At 39.0% G+C, this 19,506-nt stretch overlaps 1 protein-coding gene across 4 annotated transcripts in view; it reads left to right on the top strand.

Annotated features, from left to right (window-relative positions):
• LOC120541644 (zinc finger protein 609-like) overlaps window positions 1-19,506 on the top strand; it is a 241,117-nt gene that overhangs the window by 111,339 nt on the left and 110,272 nt on the right. For all 4 annotated transcript variants that reach the window (XM_039773470.1, XM_039773469.1, XM_039773467.1 and 1 more), the window contains one exon: window positions 16,419-16,644. In XM_039773470.1, the coding sequence (XP_039629404.1) occupies window positions 16,419-16,644 (226 nt within the window). The remainder of the gene's footprint in view (window positions 1-16,418; window positions 16,645-19,506) is intronic.

Genomic DNA, 19,506 nt, shown 5'->3' with positions numbered 1-19,506 from the left:
GAAACTGAACATTAAGCCATGTAAAAAAAAGAAAAGAAAAAAAAAACAGTTTGCTATTTCAGGAAATGTCATGGGAAGGGAGCCGTATTAAAAAAAAAAAAACATACAAAATGCCGTGTTCTACTATTAAATGTGGATGTGGTTGTGGGCAAGCATGGGGGTAGTAACATTATGCAGTCTGACTCTGGTATGTTGTGAACTATGAACAGAATGCTTTTTGTGATTTTTCTTTGAAATGATTGTACTCTAGCGCCAATGCTTTTTGGTTCATGTAAAGTCAGATGTTACTTTATTTCAAAGCATTGCATGGCCTCACTTACTGTGGACATACTGAGGTTGATGAAGTTTCTAAAAACCAAACTTATAACGCCTGGCTGGTCTTTAGACTTGTCAGCTATACATTGGTCCCATTTGACTTGTGTTGGTGTCCATGAGTGAAGCCTGTGAAGGGCTGACACACTGTCTAGAGTTGATTCCTGCCTTGTACCCAAAGCTGCCAGAGGTTCCCTGAGCTGGATTTGGAGGGGTCCCATAATGAACAAAAGAAGTTTGACACTATATATTAGGGAAAATAAGATCAAAGCTTCTTTTTTAGACCTTTTAACTCTTAATGTTTTCTTATTTAGATCAATAATACAGTGTTTTGTTTTAGTATTGCTGTTTTATGGCTAATTTATTACTAGGCATAACAGCATATTCTGCCATCAGTGCAAAGAAAGCTGCAATATCAGATGGACACATAGTGCTTATAGTTGCAAGCACAAAAGAAGGATGAGAAAATGGATTAATAAGTTTTATTGTTACATGGTTGTATGAATATTTGTAAGTTATTTGAGGCGGGACCCAAAAATTAGGTTCAGTCAATAAAACAGAAGTAGGGTGTAGATATCAAATATGCCACTAGGTATTATCTGCTCACAGTCTTGTAAATTGGTCTGCCAAGTAGCATTGTACTCAGTTGACTTATTGTGTATTCCTGGTGTTTATTCTTTAGTCTTGCAGGTGACTTTGACATTTTTTTTACTCTAAGCATCACAGATTTTCAAGAGACAATGAAGATCACATTTTTCAACTTTAATAGATTTGTTCATAAAGAGTTTGTTCTCTGTCGGCGGACTGCTAATCAGTGACATTACATTGAACTGCTTAGGCATCTACTGGAAAGCAACAGGAAACAACATTCAGATAAGAGGAGCACCCAAAACTGCAGTGTACACCATGATAGGACATCTCCACACAAAGTGATGTCAAAGAGTTTTACATTAAAACCAATATGGTTGTTTCTTTACACTCCTGTATTCACCAAATCTCACCCCCTGCAACTTCTTAAGTGAAAATTGAGTCTGAAGGGAAGAAGATGCCATTGAAAAACAATCCGGTTAAAAGAACAGCAGGCTGTAGATAGACACGCTAACAAAAGATGTGTATAGGAAAAAATAGCAAAAATAGGATAAGCTTTTTTTCAGTTACAGTGTGTATGAATGTTTGTATGTATGTAGGGATTGTCACAAGAACAAATATTTTTGATCCCAAGTTGATACCAAGTTCCAAAAAAAAAAAAAAAAACCTACTAGATTTTTTTTTTACAGTATTGATAGGTACTGTACTCTTTCATAATTGCTTGACTGCAAGTAGATGAATTAGTTTGGAAGGCACAATAATGCTTGAGAAATTTGTGAGTAAAACCTCACATTGGAGATGATGCAGCACCACATTAACACGTTAAAAAGGAAATCAGAAGAAGTCATATCTGGAAATGTCAGTTGGAGGCAAGTGAATTTCTGCGTGCGATTATAAGAATCGTACTTGTTGTTTTAAAAGAAACAAAAACAAAAAGAAAAAAGGCCAGCTAACAGGCTTACATGTTTGCCACATTTATCCCATTATTGAGTTACTTCAGAAACAGATTTACACTCGGTTTGATAGTGAAATAATGTTACCAATCAGATGATCTATAATTGTTTAATTTGTGTTATCATGCCCTGTATAAGAGGAGAGGAAAAGATAACAAGATTAATTGCTTTTAACATTGTCCTATGCAAACCCAATAAAGGAATGCTTTACATTCTCTCTCTGGTTGTAATGAGCACTTCTACTGATGTCCATCAGCCCACACACCCTTCTATTTCCCAACAGGTATATAAAGTTCAGGGTTGCAGATGGGACCTCACATACATCCACAGTTAGGCATATAGGACTATGGGATGTGGAGGGACTGGCAACACTTAAAACAGTAACAGGTGTGATAAGGCGCTATATTGGCACTGACCTGACACAGACTGACACCAAAATGTATTTTTTCTTCAGCCATGGGACACATCTTCCCTGTGTCCCATTGGCCCTAACACAGTCCCAAAATACCCCAAAGTAAATCACACCCCAAATCACACTCTTCTCTTCCTCCACTCCACCCAGGACAGCTTCGTCCTCCTCCTCCCGACTCTGGCGCCCGGAGTAGTGGCTAAAGGCTCCCTATATACTTCACCCGGAAGTGCTTCATGTGATAATAAACCTCAATTAGACTGCACTTTGGGGTGTGGCTGTGTCGCCGCCCATATGGGCTCAGGAAGCCTTTCAGGTCCCCCTGGTGGTGGCCAGAGAACCTAACCAGAGGATGAGCTCCGGTGTTCCATGCTATGGGCCCTGATGTAACCCAGGGGGGCTGCCACCAAATGTTCCGGGGGACATAGAGTGCATCCCATGGCTGCTCCCCCAGATCCAGTGTTGAAGGGGTGGTGGCCTGGCCGGGCATAGGTCCTGGCTGTCCACCCGCAGGGAAACATTGAGGCAAGATTGAAATGAATTGGCAGTTTGGCTCTTCTACACCAGTGATTACATGAGCAGCACTGTGTGTTAATACCAGAATTTATTTAGTGCTTCAATGCTTTTTCCCTATTAATAAGACATGTATTGTGTTAACAGAAGTGCAGAATTGCCAAAACATAGCAGGACAAGCAAAACGGCATACTACATTGCTAAATATGAATCTACAAACTCTAAATTTATATAATTCATTTGGCTTTTAAAGGCAAACCACCATTCATTAGTATAACCCAAAAATGAAAACCCACATCTTATATTTAATAGTACGTTGAAGAATGTAATGCTGCTGTGCACAGTTATAGGTTTGAGTACAGGTAGTGACAACCAGAGTAATTTTCACATTTTGGATTTGTACAACAGCATAAGTAATAATAAAATGTGTTCACTCACTTAAGAAACCTTGAAAACATCAAAGGCTGTTTAACAGGAGTTGTAAAATACAGTCATATGAAAAAGTTTGGGAACCCCTCTTAATCCTTTGGATTTTTGTTTCTCATTGGCTGAGCTTTCAAAGTAGCAACTTTCTTTTAATATATGACATGCCTTATGGAAACAGTAGTATTTCAGCAGTGACATTAAGTTTATTGGATTAACAGAAAATATGCAATTTACATCGTAACAAAATTATACAGGTGCATAAATTTGGGCACCCCAACAGAAATATTACATCAATACCTGGTTGAGTCTCCTTTTGCAAATATACCAGCCTCTAGACACCTCCTATACTCTTTGATGAGTGTCTGGATTCTGGATGGAGGTATTTTTGACCATTCTTCCTTACAACATCTCTCTGGTTCAGTTAAATTTGATAGCCGCCGAGTATGGACCGCCTGCTTCAAATCATCCCATTAATTTTCGATGATATTCAAGTCAGGGGACTGTGACGGCCATTCCAGAATATTGTACTTCTCCCTCTGCATGAATGCCTTTGTAGATTTCAAACTGTGTTTTTGGTCATTGTCTTGTTGGAATATCCAACCCCTGTGTAACTTCAACTTTGTGACTGATGCTTGAACATTATCCTGAAGAATTTGTTGATATTGGGTTGAATTCATCCGACCCTCGACTTTAACAAGAGCCCCAGTCCCTGAACTAGCCACATAGCCCCACAGCATGATGGAACCTCCACAAATTTGACAGTAGGTAGCAGGTATTTTTCTTGGAATTTGGTGTTCTTCTTCTACCATGCAGAGTGATTTTTGTTATGACCAAATAACTCACTTTTTGTCTTATCAGTCCAAAGCACTTTTGTTCCAAAATGACTCTGGCTTCTCTACATGAGCATTTGCGTACAACAAGTGACTCTGTTTGTGGCGTGAGTGCTGAACGGGCTTCTTTCTCATCACCCTGCCATACAGATGTTCTTTGTGCAAATTGCACTGAATTGTAGAACAATGTACTGATACACATTCTGCAGCAAGATGTTCTTGCAGGTCTCTGGAGGTGATCTGTGGGTTGTCTGTAACCATTCTCACAATCCTGCACATATGCTGCTCCTGTGTTTTTCTTGGCCTGCCAGATCTGCTGGGTTTAACAGCAACTGTGCCTGTGGCCTTCCATTTCCTGATTACATTCCTTACAGTTGAAACTGGCAGTTTAAACCTCTGAGATGGCTTTTTGTAGCCTTCCCCTAAACCATGAGACTGAACAATCTTTGTTTTCAGATCTTTTGAGAGTTGCTGTCACTCTTCAGAGGAGAGTCAAAGGGAAGCACAACTTGCAATTGACCACCTTAAATACCTTTTCTCAAGATTGGACACACCTGTCTATGAAGTTCAAGGCTTAACGAGCTAATCCAACCAATTTGGTGCTGCAAGTAATCAGCATTGAGCAGTGACAGGCATTCAAATCAGCAAAATTACAAGGGGACCCACATTTTTGCACAGCCAGTTTTTCACATTTGATTTAATTTCATACAACTAAATACTGCTTCACTAAAAATCTTTGTTCGGAAAACTCCCCAGTACTCAGATATTCCTAGGAAATGAAAGACATACCACTGTTATCTTTTGTTGAAAGGAGAGTCAATTATTATGCCGGCTGAGAGGGGTTCCCAAACTTTTTCATATGGCTGTAAAGGATTCATGTAAAACTGACAAGTTTGGTTTCAGGCATAAAGCTTTAAAGTTGGGACAAATGTAAAAAAATGGAGAAATTTGGATAATGAAAGCCCCAGGAGTTTTTGACATTTACAATTTGAATTAACTTTAATCTTTTGTTAAATATTTCTCATTAGTAATTCATCCTTCCGGTTTTGTAAACCTGCTTTATCTTGAGCAGAGTTGTGGGGGAGCTGGTGCCCATCCCAGCAAGCAAAGGGTACAAGGCAGGGACAATTGTTGGGCAGGGTGCCAGTGCATCGCAGCTTGAACCTCTTTGGCACTATTTTTAACTAGATAATGATGCAATTATAAATTTTAAAACAGCAAATGTTAAATCTAACAGTGCATCCTTGGCAAACCAAACTTTTAAAGCAGGTTTTTACAAAAACAGCTTTGAAGAGTTTGTTTAAATGGGAATATCCTGGATTTACCTTGGAATTCACTGTTTCAACAGTACAGACATAATGATTTTTTATTTTTAGTTTTGACTAGTTACTGGAGAGAAAATATCAAGAATAAATTTAAAATGTAAAATAATGGTAAAATAAGGTAGTTTATTAATAAGGTAGTTTATGTTTATATCAGTCTTGATAAACCCAATGCTGATATCATCCTAAGATTATAACCCCATTTATTATTACACTGAATGGGTCTCTGCCACACATTAAAGTTCAAGCCCTGCATTGGATTTTATTATTTATGAATGGCAACATTTGTTCATTTGAATGATAGTTGGGTACTTGATGGATATACTAGTATTTAAAGGTGTTTTTCCCATTAATATTTATGTTTATATTGTAAAAAGGCACAATAGTGTTCACTTCAGTAAAAAATGTAGTTTATTAAAAAGGTGGTGAAGCGGATTTTAGTTTTTGTATCAAGTATTATAAAATTTCACTGGTATTGGTATTAAATACAAAAATTCAAGTATTGTCACATCCATATATATGTGTGTGTATGTATATATATATATATATATATATATATATATATATATATATATATGTATATATATATATGTATATATATATATATATATGTATATATATATATATATATGTATATATATAATATACTGTATCTATACTAATAAAAGGTATAGGTATATATTGGCCGGCTCATTCCTTACAGCTTACTTACCAAAGTTAAGCAGGTTTCATTTCGAAATTCTACGCATAACGGTCAACAACGTCTGCCATGTTGAACTTTCTTATTCATGGCCCCATCTTCACGAAATTTGGAAGGCGGCTTCCCTACGCTAACCGAAACCAATGTACATACTTATTTCGGTGGTATGACGCCATTGTCGGCCGCCATATTGAACTTTCCAACGTCACTAATTCTCAAAATTCCCGTGTAGGTACAAGGCTGAAATTTGGTACTTATTTCGGTGGTATGATGCCACTGTCGGCCGCCATATTGAACTTATCAACAGTCTTTGTTACTTATGGGCCCATCTTCAAGAAATTTGATCCATAGCCTGCAGCTCGGTCACCGTGTGAGGCGGTGTTGGGTCCCCCATCCCAACGCCTCCCACGTTGTTGGCTGCCTGCCTATATAAGGCCATCCGTCACTCCAGTCTCTACATTCCCTTCCTTGCTTCGCCACGGGATTCACGTCTCCCTGCTGATAACTACAGCCTTTTTATTTAATCCACGGCTTCTCTGCTGTTTTATTGCTCATTTTTTACGATTATAGTTATTGTGTAGGTATTTTAGACTTACTTTACATTGTTCAGGTACCCATTTCCTTTATCATTCCAACCGTACCCGCATTAACATGTCTATCGAGGTGATCACCATCGATCAAAGAACTGTCACTTACCGAGTGGTTTCCATGCCCGGAAATGGCACCTACCTTTTCCATTCTCTGTGTTACATATTGCACAGCCGTATCAGGCTCACTCTTGATATCCGGAGAAACATTGTGTCTTATCTATTGAATGACTGGGACAGGTTCAAGGTGTGGACTGATGACGGTACAGGAGATAATTATTTTACACAGGAGCACTATAAGAGTGAAATGCTTAAGCCCTTCACCTATGCATCTGCATGTGAGTTGATGGCTGCCGCTGAATTGTTTGGTTGTCGCTTTCAAGTGTACCGAAATGGCCAAATATTTTACACCTTTGGACAACCGCCAATGCCTCTTAAACATCTTGGACTCACAGGTGACGATTTCAGTAGTGGACACTTTGATGTTTCTGAATGTTTAAACTCTCAAAAGCTGGATGTGATTTTTATCGATGAAACTGGTTGTGTGCTTACAACGCTTGACAGATGCCAAATGTCTCTTCAACACAAGTCCTACAAATACTGTCGTAATTGAAACAAACCATGAAACTCAAACTGATTATGACAGCAGCAATCCAAGCTGTGAGATTTGAAACAAGATTACTTTTCACATGGCCAACTGTACGTTGCATGCTCAAGAGTAAGCTCAGCTCAGCTTGGTCATATTACAACCGAGGGCGAACTCACAATGTGGTATACAAAGAAATCCTTAACAAATAATTATTGTTATATTTTCCCTCAGTTTAAAAAGGTTTAATTTTCTTCTTAATAAAACTTTTGAGGCAGTACTTCGCCGCTGCAAAGCTCGAGTATTTTGCTATATATATATAGATATATATATAGATATAGATATAGATATAGAGATAGAGATAGAGATAGAGATATAGATATAGATATAGATATAGATATAGATATAGATATATATATATATATATATGACAGCAACACTCATAACAGTCACAAAACAATTACATTGACAATCATGTTACGTTATTTTCAAGATGTTTTCTTTTCTTTTCATTACTTCTTTAACACACTACTTCTCCTTCTGAAGCTGGTATATATATATATATATATATATATATATATATATATATATATATATATATATATATATATATATATATAAAAAAAAGTGTGTCAGGAATCAAAAGCAATATAGCAGGTGAAGGGTAGTACTGTACTTTTTGACACGACACAGTGATACGGGAGGGTGTTGTACAGTAAGTGTAGTGGAGTACCAAGGTGGTGTCTGCGGTTTGCTGAGGTCTGCGGCATCTCCTATATTGTTTAATAAATGTTTGATGTGAACAGAAGAAAAAAGATTATGTCTTTCATTCTTTTTTGTGTCCATTGATTTACAATGGCCATTAAATCTTTTGATAAACAACACAACTCCGTTTATGTGAAGAAGGGTGGTTGCTGGAAAGTGTAGTAGATACTTTATTATTTCCAAGGGGAAATTCACATAATCCAGCAGCAGTATACTGATACAAAAACAATATTAAATTAAAGAGTAATAAAAATGCAGTTAAAACAGACAATAACTTTGAATAATGTTAACGTTTACCCACACCCGGTGGAACTGAAGAGTCGCATAGTGTGGGGGAGAAACGATCTCCTCAGTCTGTCAGTGGAGCAGGACAGTGATGGCAGTCTGTCACTGAAGCTGCTCCTCTGTCTGGAGATGATACTGTTCAGTGGATGCAGTGGATTATTCATGAATGACATGAGTTTGCTTAGTGCCTGTCGCTGTGCTACAGATGTTAAACTGTCCAGCTCCATGCCTACAGTAGAGCCTGTCGTCTTAACAAGTTTGTCCAGGCGTGAGACATCCTTCATCTTTATGCTGCCTCCTCAGCACACCACTGTGTAGAAAAGGGCACTCGCCACAACCGTCTGGTAGAACATCTGCAGCATCTTACTGCAGATGTTGAAGGGTGCCAACCTTCTCAGAAAGTATAGTCGGCTCTGACCTTTCTTACACAGAGCATCAGTATTGGCAGTCCAGTCCATTTTGTCATCCGGCTGCACTCCCAGGTATTTATAGGTCTGTACCCTCTGCACAGTCACCTCTGATGATCACCCTAGTATTTTGTCTGCTTAACATTCTTTGCGATAAACACTAGTATATGGTGTGGTTACCTGTTTTTCCTCTGATGTTGACACCTGGTAGGTTGTCAAGTTTAAAAATAAAAATCTGGTTTAAGATATGTGACTTATTTTCTCCCTTTGTGAATCTCTAGCTACAAGTACGTATGTGTGTATACATACTCAGTTGGGCCTAGTTGGTGGTATTTGGAATGTATTTTCTAATGTGTGTGTGTTTTGTGCCATTTTTTTCCTCTTGTTTGTGGAAAAACATGAGATGTTGTAAGATATGCTTTTTGCAGCTTAAAGATAATTCTGTCAGCCTCTTGCATGTTGAATTCCTACTGATGGCGAGGAAAAATAACTATAATTTATGCTGTCTGCTTTCAACTTCATTTATGGAGTGTGACTTTCACTGAAATGCATGACAGGTTTTGTCATAGCTATGAAGTTTGTAAGAATAAAACCTGTTATTTCTCATGAAGAATGTTATGATTCAAAAAATAAATTCAGAGCAACAGTCTTGAATGTTCTAGCCCATTATCACTTGGCCAGTGTGTATATAGAAATAATCACACACTTTGGGATGGAAATTCAGCTTGCTGCTTTAGAAGCTTCTAGTTAATGTGAATTAAGCGGTCTTTCAATTCACAAACAATCTTAATTCGGGGTCACTGGGAGCTGGAACATGTTATCTCCAGCATCAGACATGAGCAGGAGCACAGCATGGTGTACCTTCTGTCACACGCATTCACAATTAAGCACACACACTTGTCTACGTGTCACCAAATAACACAAAACATTTAATTTTGGATTTTGGGACTGAAATGCACCCAACTACATGTGGAATGTGCAGTGGAATGTGAAGTCCATACAGGAAGTGTCCAGGTTAGCAGTTGAGCTGAGGAGTTGTGCCCACCACTTTGTGATTTTGCCATCCCTGCACTTAAACCCCTTTTATGTGGTTCCATGGCTGTTGCCGGTTTTTGTAATGAATGTGGTGTAAATTTTACTGTATGTACTACTTCAACAGTGCAGCAGCAGGTCTGAGGGGGAGAATGGAATCGAGAAAAGGCAAAAACAGTTCAGATTCCGAGCAAGGGTTATTGTCCCTGAAACTTCAATTTAAATAAAAAAAATATAAAGACATGATGTCAGAATTGTGGTTAAATAATAGAGCAGCAAGTTGTAAGACCAAAAAAAAAACTCAACATAACATAACCAGGTATCAGGGAAAAAAGTCAGACATAATTCATAGTCAGAGGACAGAAAATCTGTCATAACTAGTTGCTTAGAAACAAACAATAAGAAGGAGACTCTTATGTGAATATACATCTTCATGAAGTTTAAGGCACTGGTTTTTATGTTTAGTGGTAATGATGTCGCATGTCACACACTTCCAGTTATTAAGCCTATTAGCAGCATAGAAGCCATTAATAGAATTATCCTAGAATAGTGGTGCCCTTAAAAAAGCAAAATAATCCACAGGACAACATAGGAATTGTGTTTACAACTAGTAAAAACGCTGGGACAAAAATAAATATCAATAGATTTCTTGGTCTTCAAAGAGCTAACAACTACATGTATAACATTTCTGAAGGCCAACAAGTAGCTGGAAAAAATAAATAAATAAGCCTTATGATGGTGACTTTACATATAAGGTTTATTCTTTTATTGTAGTCACTGATTTAAAATCAAACCAGTGTTAACAAACAAAGGAAGCAAATTATTAACACTCCTAAAATATTTGTAGAATGGAGTTTTGAACTTGTGACTTTCTGATTTTAATCCCAGGTCTGTTGTCTCCAGAACTCTGAATTGTGAAGTACAATGGCAGCATTTTAGTGACTGCATGTGTTTATGTAGCCATTTTTAAAAGCTGTCTGCAGAGAGTCCGCTCTTACATGCTTATTTCTGGTGTGTGTTCCGTGTGGCTGATGCTGTATTTTGCACGTATATGTATGTCTTTTGATGACGTAAAGCGTAATATAGAAGGCTGTAGACAAATCTGGAAGGGGTGCCAATTCATCTTCTGGCTAACCTATAGTAGCCTTTCTTGAATGTTTTACCCAATCAATTAGTTTTATGATGGAGGCAAATATTGTAACAATATTCTCAATTTAATCTAATTGCCTATTGACAGAAAGAAATTGTTTTACTGTTCCTATTGAATAATAAATGCTAAACTTAAAACAATGAATGAATAATGAATGCTAAAATTAAGGTCAAGGAAATTAAGAAGAAAGCTTGGCCTACTTCTTGTTATAGGAACCTTGCACAATCTACTGAAACAAGAACATTGACAGCTTTTCAAATGCTGGGAGAACTTTGCTGTTAGCTAGCCAAACAAGCTTGATGAACTGAAAGTTCTCCTCTTCATTTGTAGTACTAGGGTGTTGTATCACGTTAGCCATTGTGAAGAAGTGAAAAGTCAAGCAAAATGACTCCTTTTATTGGCTAACTAAAAAGATGACAATATGTAAACTTTCGCGGCAACTCCGTCCCTTTCGTCAGGCAAGTAGAAGGGGCCTGAGTTGCCTCAGAAGCTTGCATATTGTAATCTTTTTAGTTAGCCAATAAAAGGAGTCATTTTGCTTGACTTTTCACTTCTTCATTTGTAAAACCCCTTTATATTTTGAATAATATACTTGTAACCTGATGCCTAGCACTGTTGTTGTGTGAACAATGGTTACTAAGCACTTGCAAGCAACATTTTATACAATCGGAGGCAGATCGCTTCACAAAAAATGATATATATATATATATTATTGTTCTGTAAAAGTTGAAATAAAGAATGCACATTCAAATGGCCTTGAATTCAATTAATCCAAAACCTTTTCCTCAAATGTACTTACGGCTGTTGTTTTTTGGCTTCAGCCAATTTTTTGATTAAAGCCAATTCCTACTTTTAAACAAACTCCTTTTTAATTAGGAAACTTGTTTCTTGCAGTCTGTAATCTAAAATGGCAAGTTTTGTGGTTTTATATTTTAAAATATAGCTTGAGTATTCCAGAAGAGTGTGCCTTTTCTAAAGGGCTCTCTTTGATGATGAAAACACAGAGGTGCATAACACTACTATTCAACTCTCACCAGCACAGAATGCTTCACAGACTCTTGGTTTACCTGCCGCACTGTTGGCACTCTTAGATATGACAGCCCCACCACCCTATCTATCTATCGCTCGCTCGCTCTCGAAAAAAGTATTCCGTTTTTTAGAATAATCGTGTTTTTGTTTTCTTATTTTTCTATATATAGAATATATTTCGTAGGCTGCTGTGGCTAGTGCCTTTGCCTCATGGATCCAGTATTTTGGGTTCAAAATTCCACTCGAAGGCCTGGTGTTGATACATTCTCTCCTGGTCTGCATATGTTTTTCCTCCAGGCACTCCAGATTTTCTTTTAATGTACCCTAAGATGTACAGCTAGGTTACTCAGAGGCTTAATCCATACTAATACAGATAAGTTCTATGTCACTTATATTTTCCACACTGTGTTTTTGGATTGTTTTCTGATTTTTTTCTTATCCACTCTGAATTGCCATAAATGCGTAATGTTTCCTTATTGGTCAGGCATGGCTTGCTGGCCAAGGGCAGTGTTTCTAAAGGCCCTGCCATATTACATCATTTTTTCCAGTCATTTTCAGTTACAGACTTCATTTACATAATCTTAATAATAAAATAATAATAATACATTTTATTTATATAGTGCCTTTCCCGTGCTCAAGGCATTTACAGAATATATGAAAGAACGGCAGGGTATACAGTATATAGCATTGTACAAAGCAAATAAATAAAGAAGATTAAGACAGTAAATTCAGAGAAAGCCTAACAGACAACAGAATTGATGGTTTAGCACACACACACAGGTTACATGAGCATCTTGACAGAGAGGTAAACTGAGAGAAGGGGAATGGAGTCAAGTAGAGCTAAAAGCCTTCCTGAACAGATGAGTTTTGAGTTGTTTTTTAAAAGAATTCATGGAGTCAGCTGACCTGATTAATTTCGGTAGGTCATTCCAGAGTCTGGGCGCTATACAGCTGAAGGTCCTGTCACCCATGGAGTGTAGATTAGTGTGGGGCACAACAAGATTACGAGAACCAGAGGACCTTAGTGAGCGTGAGGCACATAGTGATGGAGAAGGTCACTGATGTAGTTTGGCGAGGTTATTTAAGGCTTTGTAGGTTATTAGTAGGATTTTATATTTGATTCTGTAAGACACAGGGAGCCAGTGAAGACCGAGCAGGATGGGTGTGATGTGCTCGCTGCTGCTGGTTCGAGTTAGGACTCTTGCAGCTGAGTTTTGAATAAGCTGGAGCTGTGATATAAGATTAGAAGGGCACCTGCCAGCAGCGTTACAATAATCATGCGGATGTGATAAAAGCATGGACAAGTTTCTCAGCATTAGAAAAGGAGAGGAAGGAGCGAACACGTGATATGTTACGGAGGTGAAAGTAAGAAAGTTTCTTAATGTGATTTATGTGGGTAGAATAAGAAAGGGAGGAATCAAAATGACACCAAGATTCTTTGCAGTAGAGGCAGGTCTGATGAGATCACCACCAAGATGACTGGGAAGGAGTTCATTTTATTAAGTTGCATTTTAGTCCCAATTTGCAGGAGTTCAGTTTTGTTGCAGTTTAATTTTAAAGAGTTCTGCTCCATCCAGGTTTTAATTTCACTAAGGCAGGTTGTGAGCTGAGAAAGCTCTGATGAAGTTCCACTTTTAACATTGAAGTAGAGTTAAGTATCATCTGCATAAAATGATAGCCCAGTCCATAGCTGAATAATATGGCCAAGGGAAGCATATAAATACAGAAGAGAAGAGGGCCGAGGACAGAGCCCTGAGGAACTCCTTGTGTGACTGGCGCTGAGCTGGATCTGCTGTTGCCAAGACTAACAAACTCTTGCCTATCAGTCAGATAGGACTTGAACCACTGGAGGGCAGTGCCAGAGATACCCAGCATGTTCTCCATTCTGACAGTAGAATGTCATGTCTGACAGTGTCAAATGCTGCACTGAGGTCTAACAGAATTAATATGCTGGTTTGTCCAGAGTCTGCTGCCATAAGCAAATCATTGGTTACCCGTAGCAGAGCATTTTCACAGCTGTGCTGCACCCTGAAACCAGACTGAAAGGGTTCCATCAAATTATTAGGCGTTAAGTAATTGGTGAGCTGGGAAGCTACAACACGCTCAAGAGCTTTTGACAGGAAAGGTAAGTGGGAAATAGGCGGAAATTGTTAAGATTGTCAGCATCAAGACCAGACTTTTTAACATTGGGGTTACAGAAGCGATTTTAAAAGTGAGCGCACAGAGCCAGTGTCAAGGGATGAGTTTATTATTGTTGTAACAGTCGGGATTATGGCATGAAGGCAGGATTTAAGTAGTGTGCTGGGGATGGGGTCCAGTACACAAGTAGTCGGCCTCATCTTACAAAGCAGGTTTAACAAAGCGATGTGACTGGTGAGAACTTAGAGAAGGAGCTGGATGGAGTGGGAAAACAGGAGAGATATAAACAGATGATGTATTTATGTTAGTTGAATTATTTAGATCTTTAATTTTGTTACGGTAAAAGTGGAGGAATTTATCACAGACTTCAGTAGAAGAGGTAGTTGGGCCAGATGGGTTGAGTAGTTTATTAACTACAGAAAACAAAACCCTTGGGTTATCGTGGCCACTTTCTATTATTCTGCCATAGTGGGTGTTCTTAGCAGCAGTTAGTGCTTCTCTGTAAGCTCTTTGGTGGTCAGAGAAAGCCTGGATGTGCACGTGAGGCCAGTCTTACGTGACATTCTCTCAAGGCGTCAGCCAGCTGCTTTCATAGATCGCAATTCTGAGTTATACCAAGGAGCTGAACACTTAAAGGAAACCTCCTTATGTTTTAAAGGAGCTGTTTTATCTAATGCTGAATGAAGGGCTGAGTTATAGTGGTCAACAAGACTATCTAGTGTTGATGGAATAGGTGCAGACAGTAAAAGATCAGAAATGGATCCAGAAAGGATAGAGGGACAGATATTTTTAAGGTTTCTGTAAGAAATTTGTCGTTTACAGGTAAGGGCAGTGAGACAGTGAAAAATACTGTTTTATGGTCAGAGAGTCCCAAATCAGTGCTGTAAATGTTGGCAACAGATAGTCCAGAAGTGCAGATCAGATCCAATATACTGTATGACCACCAGAGTGGGTGGGAAAATCAACATGTTGTCAAAACAGTCCAGTAAGGATAGGAATTCATTTCTCAGTTTAGATGTAGTAATGTCAATATGGATGTTGAAATCACCAAGAAAGATAATTCTCTGAGAGTAAGAGCTTAGGCGGGTTAAAAGCTCAATCAGATCAGATAAGAAGGATGCATTGTATTTTGGGGGACGGTAAAGAACAATGAATGAGACAGGACCTGTTTCCGTTATTAGTTTAAGAGCCAGGCACTCAAAAGACAGTGGACAGTCAATTGGGATTCGTTTGTCCGGGAGCAGTTGCAGTGTGTGCTCATGAAAATCAGTCATGTAGTCTGACATACCCAGCAACACATTTCAACCAGTCTACAAATTATCCCAACAAAATCAAACTGGCCACACAATGCATATAATGTAGCTGTGTGAAATACAGAGTGCAAGCGTTTTGAACCTCACAAACAAAAGAAAGGCACCTCTCTTGTTTAAATGGAACAAAGGACTGAGATTTTGGCTGAACTCTCCATACCTGAGCTCTGTTAGGCCGTATGTTATTGACTGTCAGAAAAATGGGCAAGCTAGCAATATTTTAGAAATGTGCACCTGTGCTGGAAAGTTGTCATGGAGTCTGGTAATTTGTCATTCCTTGAAATCTGAAGCAACAACATCAGCAACCCAGTCAAGTTAAATCAAAATGAATGCCAAAAGAGCAAAAACAGTTTTTACTAACAAACAATGTTGTGTGAACACTTAAAGATGGTAATTGCCAAAGCCTTGGAGAAATAGAGTTCTACCATAAAAAATTCAGAGAAGTATTTAAGAAGTTAGAAAACACGACTGGGCCACAGTGAAACTGAGATAACAGAGGGCCACATCACAATCCTACATCATCACTTTCCGTTTTACTCATCCATACTGCTATGGGAGACCCAGTATTTTCAAATTTATACATTTCAGAGAGGATTTTTCAAAAGATTTGTTTTCATTGTCTGAAAGCACAGTTCCGTTGCGGACAGAAGACCAAAATTCATTAAAACAGGCAATTTCAAATGTATATGTGTTAGTATGATCAAGCCCAAAATGGCGATGCTTGGGGTTGAGTTGCCTCTGTTGAGCTGGTAGTCTGTCCAGGAGCGGCTCTAGTCTTGTGCTTGATGCTACTGTGATAGGCTCTTGACTCCCCTGGAATGGATTAAGTGGATTCAAGAATTTATGATTTATTGCAAAGTTAAATCATTAACATCAAATTTTATGCAGGGATTAAAAGCATTCTTTTGAATGCTTTTCTTGGTGTGTTTTTAATGTCTCATCATAAATCAGTCAAGCTGGTAATGCAGTAGAGTCAAACAAGGATATGCAGACAAACAGAGTCACTTTTGTTTTTTTTTCCTATTTAGTATTGTTTGTTTCTCACAGCTGTTTTCTTATTTCTTGAACCCAACAGATGGAGTCTCCCGTATCTACACCTGCCCCTCCTCCACTGCATCTCTTGGCAACTGTGGGAAACAGCGACATCACCTCCTCTTGTGAGCAGATTATGGTCCGCACGAGGTCTGTCGCAGTGAATACTTCAGATGTTGCCTTGGCAACAGACCCTGAGTGCTTAGGACCCTGTGAACCTGGGACCAGTGTAAACCTTGAGGGCATTGTTTGGCAGGAAACGGAAGATGGTAGGTTTTATTACTGAGACCTGTACTTACTGGTTCATTTTTTTCAATGTATAAATAAAGTGTAATAAAGCAAGGAAAGTGATATATTAGGTTGCGGTGCCAAGTGAAACAACCCTTTTTTATTAGAAGCTGGCTGAAGTTTTGGTGTGTGTGCACAATTGTACTGTTGGCAGCCTGCACTGCAGAAGGTGATGCAAACTGATAGGGAATGATTACAGCTGGTTGGGAAATGAGACACAGGTGGGTGCTGGGAACTAGCGAAAGGGACAAGCTGACAGGCGGAGTCAGGTCAGGGTCATAGTTCTTCTAAGGTGTTGACTTTCAGTCTCTGGAGCAAACAAGCAAATGGTTCATCCTACTGGCTAATCACAATCACCTTCCTACATTGCCTTTATTCTAGTCCCAGTAAACACATCATGATGGGCACATTGATGACAGCATGTCATAGGTGGTCCGTAGTGCTGGGCAAATTTAAAATGAATAATTGCTCCCTAAAAAGTGCAGGCTCCAATTGGGTATGGGTGTGCGAGAGTACATTTCTATCTGTGTTTAAATGAGGTGCTGGCTGATCATGCCACATAAATGTGCGTAAGCTGCAGTCAGGAACCTCGGTTGTGCCTCAGAGGAAGCAGTCTATCGCAACTGTGTCCAATTGGACAGGTGAGATAAGAGGAGGGTGAGGAGCATGAGGTTGATGCTTGGGGCTTCTGAGGGTCACCCCAGCTGAGCATCTCAGGGAGGTGGAGTGATGTGGTGCTCGATGTAGCGGCTCGCCACATAAGTCTGGAGAAAGGCAGTGAGTGCTGCAGGGGTAATGGAAGCCTTGGTGTGGTTTCATAGGCAGGGGGCCATGGTCTGGAGGGACTTGAGCCTGGTAGCAGGAGTTGGAGGCTTGGCGTGGTGCCCTGCTGGGAGTAAGGGACTGCAGGGACCCAAACTTGGCACAAAAGGTTGGCTGAACTGTAGGTTAGGCATCTCCTCGGCTGTAAGGTCCCATTTGGGAGTAAGCTGAGGAGATGTCAGTTTTAAAGAGATGCTCCGGGGTTTTTAAAGGACAGCTTCATGCCTGGGAATTTTAACCTCGCTTTTAAAGGATTATTTATTGGACTTGTTTTACTCCACCAGCACTTTGTTATATTGGACTATTTATTTATAATGGATGGAGAACTGCACTTTTTTTGGACACTTTGAATTTGTTTATAACAAAACACTATTCATTTTTGCACCTACAATTGTGCTTGAAAGTTTGTGAACCCTTCAGAATTTTCTGTATTTCTGCTTAAATATGACCTAAAATATCATCAGATTTTCACTCAAGTCCTAAAAGTAGATAAAGAGAAACCAGTTAAACAAATGAGACAAAAATATTATACTTGGTTATTTATTTATTGAGAAAAATGACCAAATATTACATATCTGTGAGTGGCAAAAGTATGTGAACCTCTAGGATTAGCAGTTAGTTTGAAGGTGAAATTGGAGTCAGGTGTTTTCAATCAATGGGATGACAATCAGGTGTGAGTGGGCACCCTGCGTTATTTAAAGAACAGGATCTATCAAAGTCTGTTCTTCACAACACATGTTTGTAGAAGTGTATCATGGCACGAACAAAGGAGATTTCTGAGGACCTCCAGAAAAAGAGTTGTCGAGGCTCATCAGGCTGGAAAAGGTTACAAAACCATAATAGTCGGCGAGGTCACAAAGGACCCCAGGGTAACTTCTAAGCAACTGAAGGCCTCTCTCACATTGGCTAATGTTCGTGTTCATGAGTCCACCATCAGGAGAACACTGAACAACAATGGTGTGCATGGCAGGGTTGCATGAGAAAGCCACTGCTCTCCAGAAAAACATTGCTGCACGTCTGCAGTTTGCTAAAGATCACGTGAAGAAACCGGATGGCTATTGGAAGAATGTTTTGTGGATGGATAAGACCAAAATAGAACTTTTTGATTTAAATGAAAAGCGTTATGTTTGGAGAAAGGAAAACACTGCATTCCAGCATAAGAACCTTATCCCATCTGTGAAACATGGTGGTGGTAGTATCATGGTTTGGGCCTGTTTTGCTGCATCTGGGCCAGGACAGCTTGCCTTCATTGATGGAACAATGAATTCTGAATTATATCAGAGAATTCTAAAGGAAAATGTCAGGACATCTGTCCATAAACTGAATCTCAAGAGAAGGTGGGTCATGCAGCAAGATAACGACCCTAAGCACACAAGTCGTTCTACCAAAGAATGGTTAAAGAAGAATAAAGTCCTGACCTTAATCCAATCAAAATGTTGTGGAAGGACCTGAAGCGAGCAGTTCATGTGAGCAAACCCACCAACACCCCCAAGTTGAAGCTGTTCTGTACGGAGGAATGGGCTAAAATTCCCCCAAGCTGGTGTGCAGGAATGATCAAAAGTTACCGGTAACATTTAGTTGCAGTTATTGCTGCAAAGGGGGGTCACACCAGATACTGAAAGCAAAGGTTCACATACTTTTGCCACGCACAAATATGTAGTAATCGATCATTTTCCTCAATAAATAATTGACCAAGTATAATATTTTTGTCTCATTTGTTTAACTGGTTTCTCTTTATCTACTTTTAGGACTTGAGTGAAAATCTGATGATATTTTAGGTCATATTTATGCAGAAATATAGAAAATTCTAAAGGGTTCACAAACTTTCAAGCACAACTGTACCCTTTGTCTGGAATTTACAGTATGTGGTCTCATCTGTCTGGCTCATCTTGGTTATGGTATTGATGATCTGGGTGCAAGAGGCAGCCCAAAAGTAAACTGGAACATCGAGCCAACCCAGAACATCACATAGCATCTTAACATGCTCTGAATGCTCAACAAGAATATTTATTTTATGATAA

Source organism: Polypterus senegalus, chromosome 12, assembly GCF_016835505.1.
Source record: "Polypterus senegalus isolate Bchr_013 chromosome 12, ASM1683550v1, whole genome shotgun sequence".
NCBI lineage: Eukaryota > Metazoa > Chordata > Cladistia > Polypteriformes > Polypteridae > Polypterus > Polypterus senegalus.
Note: the sequence above shows the minus strand (reverse complement) of the source record. Positions and strands in the feature narration are given on the sequence as shown.